Source organism: Leptonychotes weddellii, chromosome 13 (genome assembly GCF_054177405.1).
Source record: "Leptonychotes weddellii isolate Sample4059 chromosome 13, ASM5417740v2, whole genome shotgun sequence".
NCBI lineage: Eukaryota > Metazoa > Chordata > Mammalia > Carnivora > Phocidae > Leptonychotes > Leptonychotes weddellii.
This window is the reverse complement of record NC_138381.1, coordinates 51,064,999-51,083,931: the sequence shown is the minus strand read 5'-3', so window position 1 is coordinate 51,083,931 and position 18,933 is coordinate 51,064,999. Positions and strand designations below refer to the sequence as shown.

The 18,933-nt window shown below is 42.6% G+C and overlaps 1 protein-coding gene across 7 annotated transcripts in view; it reads left to right on the top strand.

Annotated features, from left to right (window-relative positions):
* LAMA1 (laminin subunit alpha 1) overlaps positions 1-18,933 on the top strand; it is a 160,460-nt gene that overhangs the window by 98,183 nt on the left and 43,344 nt on the right. For all 7 annotated transcript variants that reach the window (XR_014139702.1, XR_014139701.1, XM_081801584.1 and 4 more), the window contains exons 27-36: positions 119-246; positions 897-1,017; positions 3,331-3,468; positions 8,008-8,129; positions 10,177-10,263; positions 10,558-10,751; positions 11,235-11,377; positions 13,293-13,382; positions 15,002-15,113; positions 16,571-16,733. Coding sequence is in view for 5 of the 7 variants with exons in the window: in XM_081801584.1 (XP_081657710.1) it covers positions 119-246; positions 897-1,017; positions 3,331-3,468; positions 8,008-8,129; positions 10,177-10,263; positions 10,558-10,751; positions 11,235-11,377; positions 13,293-13,382; positions 15,002-15,113; positions 16,571-16,733 (1,298 nt within the window). In the remaining 2 variants the exon portion in view is untranslated. The remainder of the gene's footprint in view (positions 1-118; positions 247-896; positions 1,018-3,330; positions 3,469-8,007; positions 8,130-10,176; positions 10,264-10,557; positions 10,752-11,234; positions 11,378-13,292; positions 13,383-15,001; positions 15,114-16,570; positions 16,734-18,933) is intronic.

Genomic DNA, 18,933 nt, shown 5'->3' with positions numbered 1-18,933 from the left:
AGGAGCTGACGGGAGAGCGGGCTCCCTTCCGGAGACATTTATAAAAGAACTACTAAATTCATAAGCCTCTGAGGATTTGTAAAATCGGAATGTAATTGAAGGTGTTTCTCATCCACAGAATTTTTGGAAGTATTTTAACTCCGTTTCTGAAAAACCTGTCACACGCCCTGATTTTATGTCTGTTCTTAGCAACATTGAGTACATCCTCATCAAAGCATCTTATGGTCAAGGATTACAGCAAAGCAGGTACTCGGAACCTTCTATAATGAAAAAAACTTTTTTTATTTGGAATAAAACTGAAGAGATTTGATTCACCCTTATTACTTCGTATCTTTATTTGTGTGTGTGTATGTGTGTGTATTTATGTTCCTCACCAAAACTTTATTAAATAGTAATATGAAATATGTGGAAAATGACCTAGATTATCCATCCTCCAATTAATGTGGATATAAAATATAAGTACATATGGTGATATCTTAGATGAGGTTAAAATATAAATGAAACAAAACAAAACAAAAAAAGTTCTATTTTCTGCCCTTAAATTTCAATGACATTTCTTTGTCATGACACATCAAGAATGCTGTCAGTTGCTCATTTAGTACTTATCCCATAAATGGAAGCTACTGGGTTAGAGCCAAACTAGTGCTGCAGGAGTTGTTGCTTTGTGTAATATTATTTTTAAGTTCTAACATGTTGGCAGGGGCCCGTCACTGTGTGATGACAGGACTAATGTGCTCTTATACATTCCCTTTATAATCGGGTAGGAGCTACTCCCAAACTTGTAGGAAAGCTCTGGCTTAATATATATGCCAATTCATTATATAATGTGCTAGATTTCTAGAAAGTATCTTTCTCAGTATTAATGTTCCCTCTCACACTTCTTAACGGTTTCACAGAATCTCAAATATTTCAATGGAGGTTGGCAGGAAGGCTGGAGAGTTGCACCCGGGACAGGAGGTGGCGTCCCTCCTAGAGAAGTGTCTCTGTCCTCCTGGCACAGCTGGATTCTCGTGTCAGGTAGGCAGACTGTGGTTAAAATCCACTACCTGTAATGATGTACTACAAGTTGGCTAATTGAATTTATTTATTTATTTATTTATATTTTTTTAAAGATTTTATTTATTTATTTGAGAGAGAGAATGAGAGAGAGAGCACATGAGAGGGGGGAGGGTCAGAGGGAGAAGCAGACTCCCTGCCGAGCAGGGAGCCCGATGCGGGACTCGATCCAGGGACTCCAGGATCATGACCTGAGCGGAAGGCAGTCGCTTAACCAACTGAGCCACCCAGGCACCCTGAATTTATTTATTTTTTTAAAGATTTTATTTATTCATTTGACAGAGAGAGACCGTGAGAGAGGGAACACAAGCAGGGGGAGTGGGAGAGGGAGAGGCAGGCTTCCCGCGGAGCAGGGAGCCCGATGCGGGGCTCGATCCCAAGACCCTGGGATCATGACCTGAGCCGAAGGCAGACGCTTAACGACTGAGCCACCCAGGCACCCCAAGTCTAATTGAATTTAAAGAAAAAAGAAAAAAAAATAAAATAAAATCCATTACCTGGTTCTGAGCTGAAATAGGCTTGTTACAGCAACTCCTAAGTGATGATCAGAATTTGTATGAATTATATAAGTTTTCTCTTCGAAAAAACTTAATTATGGTTAAATACTGCATAAACATAAACTTTACTGTCCTAACCACTTTTAAGTGTATCATTCAGTAGTGCTAACTACATTCACACTGTTGTACAACCAATCTCCAGTATCCTTCATCTTGCAAAACTAAAACTCTGTACCCATTAAACACTAACTCCCCGGTCCCCTTCCCCACAGCCCCTGACAATCACCATTCTACTTTCTATCTTAGTGAATTCAACTACTCTAGGACCTTCATTTAAGTGGAATCATGCAGTATTTCTCATTTATGATTAGCTAGCCTAATGTCGTCAAGGTTCATCCATGTTGTAGCATGTATCAGAATTTGCTTCCTTAAGGCTGAATAATCCATTTTATGTATGTATCACATTTTTTTTGTTAATTCATCCGTCAATGGACACTTGGGTTAACCTTTTGCCTGTCATGAATAATGCTGCCAAGAATATGGCTATACAATATCTCTCCAAGACCTTGATTTCAGTTCTTCGGGGTTTATGCTCAAAAGAATTGCTAGGTCATGTCGTAATTCTGTTTTTAACTTTTTGAGTAGCTGCCATACTGCTTCCCAAAGCACGGTCCCATTTTATATTCCTACTGGCAATGCACAAGTGTTCCATTTTTTCTATATCCTTGACAACTCTGATTATTTTGTTTTTTGATAGTTCTCTTGGTGTGAGGTGGTACCTCATTGTAGTCTTGATTCGCAGTTCCCTAATGATTGATGAAAGCATCTTTTCAGGTGCTTATCAGCCAATTGTATCTTCTTTGGAGAAATGTTTATTCAAGTTGCGACACTGATTTATAAGAAGAAATAGCTATTTGGTCTTCATCCCCCCGTTTCCTAGCACAGAGTTCTTAAATGCTTAGAATTTCCTAAGTGATGAGATCTATAAAAATGTCTTTTGTTATATTCATGAGGTAACTTTTGAAAAGTTCCTAGATCATCTAAGGATGGAGGCTGGTCACCAAAAGAACCAACCATGTGGTTGGAGAACTTTTAGTCCTTTCCCCAGACCTCAGGGGAGAGGGAAGGAGCTGGTGGTTGAATCAGTTGCCAGGGGCCAATGATCACCTCACTCATACCTATGTAAGGAAGACTCCATAAAAGCCAAAAGGATAGAGTTCAGAGAGATTCCTGGTTGGTGAACACATGTATTGAATAGAGAGGGCCTGGAAGGCCCAAGGCCCCTTCCCCGCACCTTGCCCTGTGCCTCTCTTCCATCTGGTTATTCCTGAGTTACATCCTTTCATAATAAACCAGTGACCTTGTAACTAGAATGTTTCTCTGAGTTCTGAGCTCCACTCTAGCAAATTAATCAAACCCAAGGAGGGGGTCGTTGGAACCTCCAATCTGTAGCCTGTTGTCAGAAGCACAGATGACAACCTGGACTTGTGATTGGCGTCTGTAGTTGGGGGGCAGGGCCAATCTTCTAGAACTGAGCCCTTAACCAGTGAGATTGGATGCTATCTCCAGGTAGGTAGTGTCAGAATTAAATTGTGGGACACCCCGCTGGTGTCCAAACGTTGCTTGATGTGGGGAAAAAACACCCACACAACAGAACTGGTCACAGAATATATTGATCATACCTGGTGATCAGAAGTGGAATTGGTGTCAGAATCGTTACAAGTCCTCTGTCCATTGTTTTAATCGTGTTTGTTCATTTCCTTTTGCATGCGCTCAGGACTGTGCACCTGGTTACCACAGGGGGAAGCTCCCGCAAGGCGCGAGCCGAGGACCCCGCCCTCTGCTTGCCCCTTGTGTGCCCTGCAATTGCAACAACCACAGTGATGTCTGTGACCCCGAAACTGGGAAGTGTCTGGTAGGTTTGTTTGTGCGGGTTCTCAGAGGAGGCACTGAGCCTTTGAATTTCTGCTCCAGAGTCCTATGAAGTTCATGGTTTAGAGAGAGCCTAAATTTAACTAACTGTAACATACATGTAAATTTCCTTCAGAAAGGCTCAGAAGTCAGACGTTGTTAGTGCAAAATCTTTTATAAGTCTTAGTTTCATGAATTTGTTTGTGGGCATCAATTTGGGAGTTAAGTGTACTTGCAGTATTGGTGGTTATAGTCAAACTAGATGAGACCTCTATGTCATAGAATTGGGAGGGCCACCTGGGGGTCTTAAAATACGTTAATGCCCATGTTGCAAATTTATTTCTCTTCTTGCATTTTTTTAAAAAAATACTTTCTTGATGTCTTAGTATGCTTTTGGTTCTCAGTCACCTCTCCCTTGTTAAAAAACAAAATTCAGAATTTGAGGATATAACTGGCTTTATTGAGTGATTCATGAATTAGGCAGCATCCCATCTATCAAGGTAGAGGGGAGCTCCGAGGAGTTGTACAAAACAAAAACTTTTTTTAGGGAAGAGGGTGGGGCAAGGAAGTTATCAGCAAAAAGAAAGGATTTTTCCAGACAAGGTCACTTTTCCTTAGATGGGAGGGCAGGGGTCTTATTAGGTGGATGACTTCATCTTCCTTTCTGGGGATGAAGGGCCCACGTGACAGGTTACCTCATTGATGCCGATCAGAAAATTCCTGACTGGGATACGCAGGCTGTGTTCTTTCTTGGGGTGGTTGAAACTGTAGTTAGGCTCTGTATTAGCCCCAGTTTGGTGTCTTGGCCTAAGTGATGCCATATTGGGCCTGTGGTTTTCTTTTTAACACCCTAGACCAAGATTGGTCTTAGAAACGTAAGGAGAACTCTGATCACTGCAAAGAAATGGCCCAGATGGAAGTCTTGTGGCCTTGACCAAAGACAAACTCTTGTGTCTGTGATTTACTTAATCTGACAAGGCCTTACTAATAACCTAGAATAATCTGATATTCTTTCCCTACTCTGGAAATCTCCTTTTTTTATAATAACTCTTGTAGAAACATTGGTTACTTGTATAAATTGTGCCAAGACCACCTCACCTCAGGTAAAATAACTCCATGAAGGGAAATGAGCTGCTCACCAAGAAAGACCCTCCTGAAGCCTTAGAGCTCCTGGATGTGGCCTAGTCACAAGGAATGGGATGAAGGAATTAGGCAGGCTCCCAACTGGACTGCAGCCCTTCTAGATCTGTCTTCTTCTATTTGGATGCATTTTTCTTTTTCTTTTTTTTTTTTTTAAAGATTTTATTTATTTATTTGAGAGAGAGAATGAGACAGCATGAGAGAGGGGAGGGTCAGAGGGAGAAGCAGACTCCCCGCTGAGCAGGGAGCCTGATGCGGGACTCGATCCCGGGACTCCAGGATCATGACCTGAGCCAAAGGCAGCCGCTTAACCAACTGAGCCACCCAGGCGCCCCTTGGATGCATTTTTCATCTGTGGAATTGAAAGGTCATTTCCATCGGGGACACTGCTGAGCTATGGCAGTGCGCAGGTGAATTTAGAAACTGAAGTACAGCATGATTTTCCTCCATTAAAAAGGTATGTGTTAACCTTTGCCGACTCCATTATATATGTGGAATTAAAGGATTATTCCACAGGTAAAACGACCTTAATGAAGATGCAGATAGCTATAACATTATTTAAAAAAAAAAAAAATTCACTTTAATCAGCTCATGCTCCAGGCAAAAAGTCCTAATAGAGAAAATGAGAAAAATCTCATTTAAGGATTTAAGGAGAACTGATTTCAGGCAGCTTAAATCAAGATGCAATTAGCTGGGAAGGTCTCTTGGCCAGTCATGGGGACAGAGGTCTCATGGACACTTAAAGAAGTTGATCAGTTCTTTCATGCTGCATCTTTCCTTGATGCACTGTTTTAACAAGATTAAATACTCCTAGGACATTAAATTACTACCCTGCCTTCCCTGGCCGGAATCCACCAGAACAGAGTTCTAAGATCAGCAGCTGACCTGTGGATTCGTAACCAAGAAAGAACACAGCCTACATATCCCAGTACAGGAAAGACTATCCCAGGCAAGAATTCTCCCTAACATCAACAAAGAGCGCTTTCGGACAGCTCCCGGCTCTGGGGGGAGAGGTTGGCCAGATGTTACCTGGAACCCATAAGAGCTCTCAGCTGGATCTGTTAATTTTTACAGTACACAACAATGGATACATCTGCTGCAAAGCAGCTTAAGTCTGAACTACAGCATTCAAGCCAAGTAATTATTTAATGAATGTTTACACACCTCCAGCCATGGGAAGCTCACTCCCATAGCAGCTCAGCTCATCTTGGGGCAGCCCTGATTATTCCTGGAATTGGTGCACTTTAATCTTTGGAGCCACTAGGACAAACCACTAGGTCAAGTTTATGCATGAAAAATGGCAGTATCTTACCTAGTAACTTGTGAAACGGGTTAGATTCCTCTTTCACATATCCATGGGCCCTGAATCTTTAGCCCTCCTGGTCAGATAGCCTCAGTTTATATACCTGATGGTTCTGTGGAATGGTTGAGTCCATGCACCATCCTGCGGTTAGAGTATCCTGCCCAGAGCCCAGTGCCTTTACCCTAGGTGTGGAAGGAGCATCTCTCTCTGACGCTAGGTGTGCCGTGAATGCAGCCCATGGGTTTTGCCAGCCTGGTCACTGCTGCCTCTGCTGAGCTAACTAGACATGAAGATGCTTACATACTTTCCACATGTTTAGCACCTGAGTCCTTGCGCTTTGAACTTGGGACCTTATCTTTTCTCTCCAGTCTTCATCTAGTGAGGTCTCCTTGTGGTTTAGTGCAACAGTGTACTTCCATTTGACAAAATCCCTTAAGCACTGCCTATGGATTATTACATAGGTGGGCATCAAGACCATTTTGGATCTGATTTTGTCATTCAGTATATAGGGCATTCCCCCCCACCTCATGTCACTGAGACTTGGTATTATCATAAAAATGATTGGTCAGAAGTGTGACCTGGAAAGGAGGTAGAGGGAGACTCAGCACCTCCAAGATAGCCTGGGAGTTCCTATCCCTGGGTATCCCCTCCCAGGAGATACCACTTAATGGTTTTACAATTGAACAACTGACAAGCCTTTTCTGTGCACTTCCCACAGCAAGGAACTCATCCTACAGGTTGGTTGACATTAACGGGTTCTCCTATCCCTGCCATTCTCGGGCAGCTTGTCTTCAGTTCTCTGGAATCATGAGAACCAGGAAGTCCACAATCGTGTATTTGGGGAGTTTTTGGTGCTGAAGTTGGTGTTAGCAATGAAAATCTGCTCAATCCTCGCTCATCTAATATTTATTTTTCATCAGATTTATATTGTATCATTAAAACAAGTATTTAACACATTCTTTTTAAGAGCGGTTGCAAATTTTACTTCTAAAGAGATAGCACTTTTAGGGACCACGTGGATCCTAGTAAAATCTACTTCCATCAGGTGAGATAGGAATGTAATTTTAAAACAGAAAATACTGGAATATTTTTTAATCAAAAGGAACTTGAGGGGTGCCTGGGTGGCTCAGTCAGTTAAGCGGCTGCCTTCGGCTCAGGTCATGATCCCAGGGTCCTGGGATCGAGCCCCGCATCGGGCTCCCTGCTCAGCAGAGAGCCTGCTTCTCCCTTTCCCTCTGCCTGCCGCTCTGCCTACTTGTGCTATCTCTCTGTCAAATAAATTAATTAAAAAAAAAAAAGGAACTTGAAAATCGTGTTTAAAACATATAAAAGGGTGTCTTTCTATAGCCTCTCTTGCTGCCAGGGATAGAGTCTGCTTCAGTTGGCCAGTGTTACCCGTCTTTCTATCCCTCCATCCAACACAGAATCCAGTGCCCAGGGATTGCATGGACAGTGATTCAACTGGGCCAAAGCAGATTTCACCTTGGAAATGGATGTCAACAAAAACTTGCTCTTTTAGCTTCAAAAACTTTTTTAATGGCAGGATGGTAGGACCTGTCATGGAAACGATGACATCAAATGTAACTAGAAGTGGTTTGGTTATTGCAAGAATCTATTGGTGGTGCTATAACAGTGGGCATTTTCTTCCCTGTTTCCTAAATCATCTTATCTGTTCACTTCTTTCAGCACCCCACATGTGATCAATGAACCCGAACCATGTGCAAAACCAATGTGCTTCAAATCAAATATATTTTAAATCCCTCTTTTAAGGAACTGAAAGTTGACTGCTTTTAGGAGCCCTGTGTGTGTGTGTGTGTGTGTGTATAAAATATATATTTTAGCCCTGTGTATATTTTCCATAAGAAGAATGTATTAGTAATTTATAGGCTGTATTATAATGAATGAAGGTCAGAGTTGGCAGTGTTTACAGGATTTAAAAAATATGAAGAAAAAAATGTTCTCCCTTCTCTATTAAAAAAAAAAAATATATATATATATAGTACTACCTGACACTAACAGTGGCTTGCTTAGGTATTAGCAGGTAAGAATGATTTCTAACCATTTCCCATTCTTCTCTCCTCTTGAAACCCGGGGCTCCAGAACTGTAGGCACAGCACCGCTGGGGACCACTGTGATCTGTGCGCCCCTGGGTACTACGGGAAGGTGACTGGCTCCACTGGGGACTGTTCTCCATGTGCCTGTCCCCGCAGCGGCCCCGCCAGGTGAGTCTGCGCAGGTGTGCCCGCACGCCCGTGCCAACGAAGCTGGGTTGCTTCCTTCTTGGCCTCGTTTTCCAGGCTTTCTGGGTGGCCTGTTTTAACGAATCTCCATGTGTTGAGAAAGGCCAAGTTTAAGAGAAAGTGTTCATTAGCCCAGTATTTGAAGAGAATCTTTTCAAAAATAAAGTCTCTGTGTTGGTATTGGGGTGTTCAAATGGAACCAAGTCAAGAAAGGATGTTCAGGTTTTGTTTCTCAGAGAATAATTTTAGCCTCCAACCTCTGTATCCAGCATACCCGAAGATGGATTGTTACTGAGTTTATGAATAATGATACAAAGAATTCAGTTCCTGTTTAATGTAAGAGAGTGGTTAGAATTTGTATAGGCCGATGACTGATGAGGTGCAGAAATGCTCCATAGTGATGACATCAGGGCCAGGCTCTGCCTTGAACTTGTGATGCTCAGATAGAATTATCTCAACACAAAAAAAGAAGCGGAGATTTTATGTGGAAATTGGAATATCTGTGAGTCCTCTTTGGTTTAAATGAACTTGTAATTCATAAGTAACATTTCATTATCGCCGAGATGGTTTGACAAGGCATTGAACGTGTACAGATAAAATACCAACTTTTGGTATACTAAAATGAAGTTTTCTTTGTAATCATTGCTTGAATCTTTTATTGTCTCCAAGTAAGTGATGCTTGATGGTGAGTGCTAAATGGGAGGCACTGTTAACTTCCTTCTAAACTATCAAGCCTCCTAAAATTTATAGTCACTACTATTACCTTTTTGTGTTAAATATGTATTATAAATTTTGACTCAATTCTATTCCTGTCATCTAAGTTATAGAAATATTTGCATTTGTGTGTAAAGATGGATATATTTTGGCATTGCTTATTCTCACCAGCAATTGCAAGGGAAACCGAAATACCTATGTACAGGGAATTGATTGATATATATCGTGGTGCACACCTACAGTGAAAGATTGTACAAACACTGAGACAAGAATAAGGTATATCTGTATGTGCAGAATTGGAGAAAATATGCTATTTTGGTGAAAATTCTTATCTCCACGTGTATCCATATCCATAGTTCCATGGCTATATGAGCCCAGAGACATGTTTGAAAGGATATTCCACCTCCTACTTTGCACATTTGTGTACTGTTTGAATATTTTACTTCAATCAAAAAGTTCTAACCAACCCCAGAGTGCACACTAATAAATTTTACACGTTAGGAAGCGACTGTGAGGGTCAGAAACCTCTGTGTGAACTCTGCATCTGCGAGCCCATAGCAGACGTGCTTTACTTTCTACATATCTCGTGCTTCCACTAAGCCTGCCCCTTTAGTTTTTAAAGAGGAAGAAAAAGCCCGAACTGAAGTGGGGCTGATAGAGAACCCTGTCTGTCATTCTGGAAACTCAGCACAAGTCAAAACACCAGACACCCCCCCCGCGGTTTTTCTCAGCGGCTTGCAGGTACCCATCTGAGCCTCTAGATGGCGCAAGGCTCCTTGATAATTTAAAATGCGGAGGGAGAGGTTGTGGAGAGGAAGGAGACAAAAGCTGAATCTCTGAGTGAGGGGATCTGAGAGGATTATTACATTTTGAGTGGCTCTGTCATTTTGCTTCTAATGGCGTATCACATGGCTCCTCCATGTCATGAGCCAGGTGATAATGCCCTGCCGTCACAGAACAAGACCCTTTCCTCCTGGAAAGCTTGCTTGTTTGGTGACTAATTCATTGTCCGGTGTGGGATGGTACTGATTCGTTGCAATGTGTCCATTCTTCCCCTCCGCGCGCACACGGTTGTCACTGGACGGGTGTGCAGTGAGTATCTTTTGGATATGAGAGATGCACGTGCTTGTGTTGATCACGTGTTTGTTTTCCTTCTTTTTGCACCCACTAGATTTTCAGCCCTGAAAATGTTGTCTGGTGTAATCCCTTCACTTTCAGAGCAGTATCGTGTATCCTAAGAGTAAAGAATAAGTCGCATAAGGAAGATTTGAAGCTGTAGATCTGAGAATTCAAAACACGTTTTTTTCTCTTCTAGTTTCAGCCCCACTTGCGTCTTGGAAGGCGATGCCGATTTCCGCTGTGACGCCTGCGTTCTGGGCTACGAAGGACAGTACTGCGAAAGGTACGCTAGGGGGCGCCCCGCGGAAGTCGCTAGGCAAGTCCGTCGCATTCCGACGGACAGGACATATTTACTGACGTGATTTGGGAGACGTATCAGTTTGGATGTGCGTGACTGATATGGGATCTTATTACTCTTCCGAGCCAGTATCTACATAAAATGTAGAATGAGGTCAATGGGCCCTTGTTCCTTGTATTTCATTTGGCAGAAAGGGTCGCTGTCCTTGGCGGGGAGCTGGTGTATCTGTTGGCTGGTGTTGATACTACAGTGCACACCTGTGCATCTTCCTCTCTGTAGGTGCTCCTCAGGCTATCACGGGAACCCTCGAGTGCCGGGTGGCACCTGCCAGAGGTGTGACTGCAGCCCGCATGGCTCTGTGCACGGGGACTGTGACCACAGGTCCGGGCAGTGCATCTGCAGGCCGGGTGCCACGGGGCTCCGATGCGAGGAATGCAAACCGAGGCACATTCTCCTGGAAAGCGATTGTGTTTGTGGGTATTCTCCTCCTCTCAGTGTTTAAAGAGCTTTCTCTCTCTCCATTGTGTTCCTGCTATGGCACCAGCAGGATTAAGTAGATGTGTCTGCAAACTCTCTGAGGAAAGGACAGACCAGGCTCTGAAAGGAAATGCATTTGGAATTCATTGCTGTTGGTCCCAGTCAAAGATCCAGAGCAAATGCACTGTGAAGGTCAGAGCAGTAGAAGAAAACACGCACCAGGCCTGGGATCCGTGCTGGGCATCAGTTGTTTCTTTCTGTGGGACCCAGATTCTTTCTGTGGGACTGTGATTTGAGGTTCAGTACTTGCCGCTTACCTCCCGGCACACAGGTGGTGGGGGAATGAGACTGGATGTGGTTTGTGCAAGCCTTGTCCTGTACTCTGCTCGTGGATGTTATTCTTGCAAAATGGCTTGTGCAAATCCATGCAAAACTGTGCACACCACCTTGCACTGACTTCAGCTTGCTTTTTCTTCTAGCTTGTGATGATGAGTGTGTAGGTGTGCTGCTGAATGACTTAGGGGATGTTGGTGACACCATCCTCTCTGTGAACCTCACCGGTGTTATCCCTATTCCGTATGGAATTTTGTCAACCCTGGAAAATACAACGAAATCTCTCCGGGTAGGTACTGGGAATACAGAGATTGGTAGAAACCTGTGTCCCCAAGTAAGAGAGTTGGTGAGGACAGTGTTCTGTCATTCTGTCTGTCCTCTCACAAGTGTGGAAGCCTCATTCCTGGCATCTAGGCTTCTCTGCAGTGTGACTGGGGACTTCACCATCCCCACGCTAACCTGTTCTCCTATGGGACCACTCTAATTGTTCAAGTGTTGTTCCATAGATGTCTCCATATCAATTTCTCCCCAACCGCCCTTCTGCCTTTTGGGATAAGACAGAGTCCACTCACCCCTCTGTGGATATTTGAAAGCAGCTGTCTTAATACAAATACAGAGGAAGAAAAAAAAACATGGATGGTATCTTCTTTAATGCTGGAATATGCTGAAGATCAATTGTTTTCTGTAAATGTATTATTCTTAACTGGATTTGTAAGCCACAAAATTTCTCTTCCCTAGAAGTCTATCTAAAAATCTCTGGGGGTTAAATCATAGTTTTATGTTTAGTCAAAAAGGACCTGGGTCCAAAAAAGGGGTGGGAAGTTAAGAAATTTCAGTATTTTGTATTCTGTAAGCATTTTTACTTCTAATTGGAAAAAAAATGAGATTCTTAATTTTGCTTAAAACTTTGCATGAGAATTTGAGATAATCAATTCACTGTGTCATGTAGTAATAAAAAGGATAGTCATTCCTGAATGCCTTTTTTTTTTCTCTATAAAAGCTTTTCTTAGACTTAACATTTCCTTAGGGGTGTGTGTGTGTGTGTGTGTGTGTGAGAGAGAGAGAGAGAGAGAGAATCTGGCTGCTCCAGCCATCCATTCCTGTTTATAGTGGTCTTTCTCTATAGAAATAATGGCCATAAAGAAAGGTTAGGGAACTCTAAGAGATGTTTTTTATATTATTTTTCCTCAAATGGAAAAAAATGTTTTTGAAAGACAAAAAAATTCTCAAAAAAAGTTTAAATTTCCACTCACTATAGACACAATCAATCAATACTATTTTGTCGTATGGACCCTAGCAATATAACTATATTTTAAATTTATCAAGTAAGATAAATACTTAATTTAAATTTTAACTGTTTTTGAATGACTTGCTCTTATTTAAACCACTTTGTCAATTTTTTAAAAGATTTATTTATTTGAGGAAGAGAGAGAGAAAGAGCCAGGGGAGAGGCAGAGGGAGAGGGAGAGAGAGAGAGAGAGAATCCTAAGTGGGCTCCACACCCAGCACAGAGCCCAATGTGGGGCTCAATCTCACGACCTCGAGATGATGACCTGAGCCAAAATCAAGAGTCAGACACCCAACCGACTGAGCTACCCAGGCGCCCCGACTTTGTCAATTTTTTAAGCAACTTTTTATGTTTATGTAAAGTATGCAGGTGAACTCTTAAACTATTCATTGTTTCCACCTACACAGCCTCCGTGGGCAACTTACTTAACTCCCCTGACCCTTCACGATAGTACAGCCTCTTCCCAGGCTTGTTATAAGGCTTAAATAAAATCATACAAGTAAAAAATTAGAGGAGTGTTAGCATAAATTAAGCACTGAATTGTTAGGAATCATAAAGACTTTTCTGTATATAATACTTTTGTATTTCAGCATTTTTAAGATGTTAGCAATTATAGTGAAAACTTAAATGACTCTGATACTGAAATAAATCAGACTTACCCCAGAACTGCGACAATATTTGATTCTGCATAACACACCAGACTTGGAGTTCATATCTATATAGGAAATGTAATGCAAAAAATGGCAGTACAGAGGCATGTTACTCTAATCAACACTTAAGTAAATGTGATTCATTTTATTTCTTAATGCAATTTCAAGGAAAGAAGAATTTCTGTGAACAACAACAAAAGTGATTTAGTCAGGAGCCAGCAAATTTATTTTGAAGCACTGTAATTTGTTTACTTTGTTCTTTTTAGGAAGCTTTATTAAAAGAAAATCCACAGAAGAAACTGGCAAAAGATCAGCTTGAAGGTGTTGCAGAACAAACAGACAATCTGCTAGGGGAGGTAAATTCTTCACGTAGAGGGCCTGCTTCCCACCCAGCCCTTGAAAGCAATTGCATTAGGGTGGTCTGGAAGGTTCTATTAAATCAGGGCAGCCTCTTCCTCCCAGGAGCAGTGCTCCAGGTACTTTGTCATCAAATTGGTTTTAACCCTGCCAGTTTCTGTGCTTTAGTGGAAAGAGACTCCTGACTTAATTTCTGCTGTCACCTCTGCCGAGGGAAGAATTGGCAGTCGCTGAGCCATCAGCCTCTCATTTCCTCCTGTGAACCGAGGGGCGGGCGGGCGGGTGTGTGGTCTCTGAGCAACACTCAGGCCCTGGGTCGCGTGCTGCTGATTTGTGCAGTTTGAATGTCAAGTGAGCCTGTTTGGATGTCAGCAGAGAATTATTTATTCTGTTCAGCCCAGGCCAGATGAATGGTTTTTAGCCACCCAAAAAAGAATCTCATTCGCAGATGGTGAGGGAAGCCTATTGTCAAATTTATAATTTTCACTTTTGAATTTCATGTGTGTGTGTTCGCACACTTACACCTGTGTGTGTATATAGATATGTATATGATAGTATATGTATATTCATATATATATATATCTAGTCTTTGTCTCTCAATACATACACACACACACACGCACCCTAAAGTATTAGGTTGGCTCCTCTTAATTTAGAATTAAGGATGATTTGGGAAGAGTTGAAGGGTTTAAATGTGGCTTTAAGTACCCCAGTGAGAGAACGTTTGGTAGGAAATGATAAGCTGATTAAAATAATTCTCTCTAGCCATTAAAGAAGATTCTCTTTGGATTTGGACTAGAAAACACTTTTAGAACCAGACTAGTTACTTTATGCTCCTGAAAATTACAAACAACCTTTCCTTTTACAAATTAAAACATTCCTAATGAAAATAACAGCAGAGGACAGCTAAGTCTCTACCCTTGGGCTGCTGGCATGTTAGCCTCGTAAAGCCTCAGGAGGGTTGACATTACTCCATGTTATCAGTGAGGCTTGGCCGCTGCTAGGTCTCCAGCCAGTCAGGCTCAGTTTGCCTGACTCTGTGTTCTTATTTTAAGATTTTATTTATTTATTTGACAGAGAGAGACACAGTGAGAGAGGGAACACAAGCAGGGGGAGTGGGAGAAGGAGAAGCAGGCTTCCCGCTGAGCAGGGAGCCCGATGCGGGGCTTGATCCCAGGACCCCAGGATTATGACCTGAGCAGACGCTTAACAACTGAGCCACCCAGGAGCCCCCTCCCTGACTCTGTGTTCTTAACTCCTCAACTAAATTCTCATGGTCAATACAAATTAGCAAGATTGTATTTCCATATTCTGTTTCCTTGGGTCCTAAAATGAATATAAGGTCTTCACAATGGACATGGTGGGAGTTTGTGGTTTGATAGCCAATTAGCTCTTTAAAATAAAAATACCATCTTTTCTCACATAGAGTGAGTAGTAAATTATTTCATTAGCCCCTTAGTCAGTTTCCACCCTGAAATATTCACCTTGGCTTACATGAGGCGGTGTACAGCTTTACTCCAGACTCTGGGATGTATTTTGTTGCTTAAAAGAGACTGGAACACCAAAGCTTGCATATTAGTCCAAGTCAAACTAACTTGGGACCTTTATTTTCTGTCAGCTCGCCAGAGTGTTAACAAGTAGCCAAAATGTAACCAGGGCAACTGAAAGAATCCTCAACAAGAGTCAAGACCTCATGACATTTACTGAGAGGCTGCAGATAAATATCCAAGGTAGTGTGCTCAGTGTCTGGTTTGGGGTCAGTGTCTAGCTTGTGCCTATTTGGTAGGAAATGCTCCATTCACTTTATTAAACATATGTGTGTGACTTGCACGCACTAGGCTTCCCAGAGCCAAAGGCCTGGAATATCCACAGTTGGGGATCCTGAATTGTCTGGATCATAGTCTTTCATTGAGAGTTTTTTCTTTAAAAAAAAAAAAGGATGCTTTTTAATTTTCTTTCTAATGCCTTATATTTAGTTCCTAAGGATCAAGTAGACATCGTACCTCCCCATCTGTTATGAATTTGTCAAATTAACACTTACTAAGTGGAGCACAGGGTGCTGGATGGTGAGCCAAACTCCCACAACAGACCACAAGAGAAAATGAAATACAGAAGTTTATTACTCACAGGTCCAGGAGGAAGTACCTGCCATGTCTTGAGGGGCCATACAGGAGAGGTCAAGGCAGGGGGCAGGCAATGAAAGGGAGAGATAGGACCTGGGCACATGCCTTTATCAAGGTTCTTTGGTGGAGTCTTTTGGGGTCCCAGGCTAAGTCTAGGTTGGTCACTCAAACCAAAACAGAGGGGATTGGGTAAGCCCCACGGAGGTCTTACCGAAGAGGCTAATAAGTAGAAGGCCCTGGGGGTGGTAGGGGAGGCTGTTGGTCACAAGTGCTGTTGGGGAGGTCATAACAAGAACTGACATTTGCTCGTGACCCTGCCGGGGCTGTCTAGGCACAGGCTTGCATGAGGGACTACTGTCCGTTTAAGGTCACTGCAGGCTGCTTGGCCAAACAAATGGATACCAAGGCAGCAACACCATGGAGTGTAGCTGAGCTAAACTCTCAACACCCACCCCTTTGCCCAGAATAGATGCTGACAGGATTTGGGGCTTCAGTGTGGTCCCAACGGATACCCGCAATATTAGAGTACTGGGATGTCTCACCTGATTTGGCTGTTAGAGTGCCATTTTCAGTTTTCTGGCTACCAGAAACATATCCTTGATTTTCTTGTTGGATTAGTTGAAGGATATAAAAGGTACAAAATCCAATACAAATCAGACTTTATAGAGCCAGAGGTAAGGAAATTATTAGAACAAATAATGTGTTTATTAAAAAGAGTAGTATTGAGTATTGGTGGTTCATTCATGCGGTAAATATTTACCAAGTGCTTCTATGTGCAGATGTTTGTGCCAGGTGCAGGAAATGCTGAGGTAAACATGGCAACCCCAGCCCTTACGAGTTTATGGACACTGGGGCAGACCAACATTAAATCAACCAGTAACCTCAAGTCCATGAGTATTTTGATAAGGGACAACCAGGGCACATTGGGATATATGGGCTGGCCTGAGGTTCAACCCATTTGGGTGAATGAAGCCGGCCTCAGTGAAGAAGTTTCTAAGTTTTTTCATTTTAGTGCTGTCCACTTTTGAGAGACCTGTTAAATGATTGATGACTTGTCTCCATAGAAATTATTGAAAAAGCAGCAACTCTAAATCAGACCTTGGATGAAGACTTCCAGCTACCCAGTTCTACTCTTCAGAATATGCAAAAGAATATTACATCTTTGCTGGAAATCATACAGAAGAGCCATTTCATGCAGTTGCACCAAAATGCCATACTGGAACTCAAGTAAGTTTCTAAATACCATTCATGACACAGTCAATTAGAGGTAGGAGCTTGAATGCTGAGGGGAGGGAGATGTATGCAAGGAGGGGAAGGAAAGAACACTCTCACGGGGGCAGAATGTCATAAAGAGAGGGGCACAATTGTCAAAGAAATGAAACAATGGGAGCCATCCACTCTCAACAGAGAAAAGTAGAATCAGTGCCAATATCTCTCTTTGTGTCATAGGCTTGGTTTTTCCCTGTGCCTCCGGAACAATATTTCCACCTAGCACAAACAAAAGAACCTCACAATGCTATATTTATTGAAGATCAAGTATAATGCCGTAAATTCTCATGGAAGAAAATACAGCTTAGTGGCTGTTCCCTGGGCTGTAAGCTCTAAGACAGATTGACATTATGCCGAAATGATTTAGCTCGGTTGCTCAAACTCTCATGGAAAACCACCATGTGGAGTGACAGATCAGAGAATTGTGAGACATGCTCACGGGGAGCTTGTATATCCTTTCAAGCTTTTTTTTCTTAGTATTTTCACTGTTATTACTTGATGTAATGTAGCACAAGCTGTCTTTCTTCCGGGTTCTGATAAATATCTTCAGTAGGGTTTAAACAGTTACACAATATGCATCATAGCGCCATATTCCCTGCAGTGTGATATTTAACCTATATTAATATATTTTGCTGTTTTAAATAATGTTGTGATGGACATCTTAGACAAAAATATTCTCCTCTATTTTACACTATTATCTTATTAGGGTAGATAATAAGAAGTGAAATCATGGAATTTGCATTTTGAAGACTCCTGACTTGCGTTTCCAAATTATTTTCTAAAGATTTAAAAAACAATTCCATTACGCTTCCACCGGCAACACACTGCAAAGTTGAGCTTATGTCTTTCTTCAACATTGAATATGATTTTTGACATTGTTGTTGATTTGTTAGGTGAAAAACAAGTGGCAGATGGCATTTGGAGAGAGAACTAGTAAAATAGTCACTAGAACATTGGTGAGGGCCCAGAACTAATAATAAATGCCCCCAAGGGGAGATGAGAGGAGGGCAAGGTCCCAGGAAATGAGGAAGAGGGCCGCCATCTGGAAGCACTTGCTCTGGGCTGGGGAGGGCACAGGGTTCACTTCTCTCATCTTGTCACATAATCTGCTCAGCTGCTTTGTGAGGTTGGGGAGGAGCTAGCTGGGGAAACAGGCCCAGAGACTCTAAGTACCTTGCCCGATGTTAAGCCTCCAGGATGAGACCAGACCACACACTTAAATCTGTGTCACTCTAAACCCTGATTCCAACCCAACACAGAAGGAAGAACCACTTGAGACCCAGTCTGGAAAAGACGGGTGGGTAGAGTTTTAGTGGCCAGATCAGACACCTCTGCTACATTATGACCATGTTCCCCTGACCCTGACCACTCATGTGCATCCTCCCTTCCCCTGAAATGCATGGCAGAAGTAGGCAGTGGAGGGAAAGGGGCTCACACTTCCATGCAGGTCTTACCAGGAACCCACCATTCTTCAGGCTCAGCACTGCAATGCTCTGCTTCCCAACCATCCTTAGCTCCCCGCTGCCTCCAGGATTACATATAAATGTCGTGTATTTGATTCCAGCTCCATCCCTCTCCAGCTTGCCCAGGCTCCCTGGCTGGTCCCACTGTTTCCTGACACCATCCCCCAACCCCCGCCATGCATGGTGTGTCCTTTCATTGTTCCTTCCCTTGGCTGTGCATCAGAGTCTTATTAAAGATGCAGGAGCTTATTAAAGATGAAGATCCCCTGGAGATTCCTGGGAATCATTTGTGGGGATGTCTTCTCCCACCATTACCCCTCCACAGTCAGTTGGTTCGTTCGTTCGTTCATTCATCAGATAGATTGAAATCCCCAGGTGACAGGCACTGTGCTAGGAGTTGGGGACACAAAGGAGAACAGAGCCTTCCTGCCCACTTGGAGCTCATAGCCCAATTGGGAGGAGTTCATTTTCTAAGTAGTATTTGCAAAGAAGGGGAGAAGGCAGGGTGGCCCCTCTCCCATCCTATTCCCTCCACACCCCTGATCTGCCTCACCTGCTAAGCCCTCCACCACCCTTTCTCTGGTATAGCTCTTTTGTTTCTATTTGGAATAAAGTTATCCGGAAGATTGCTGACCTCTCTCTTTAACTTTTGAGTGAAATCGTTACTAAAGATACCTTTTATTTTTTAAAAATTT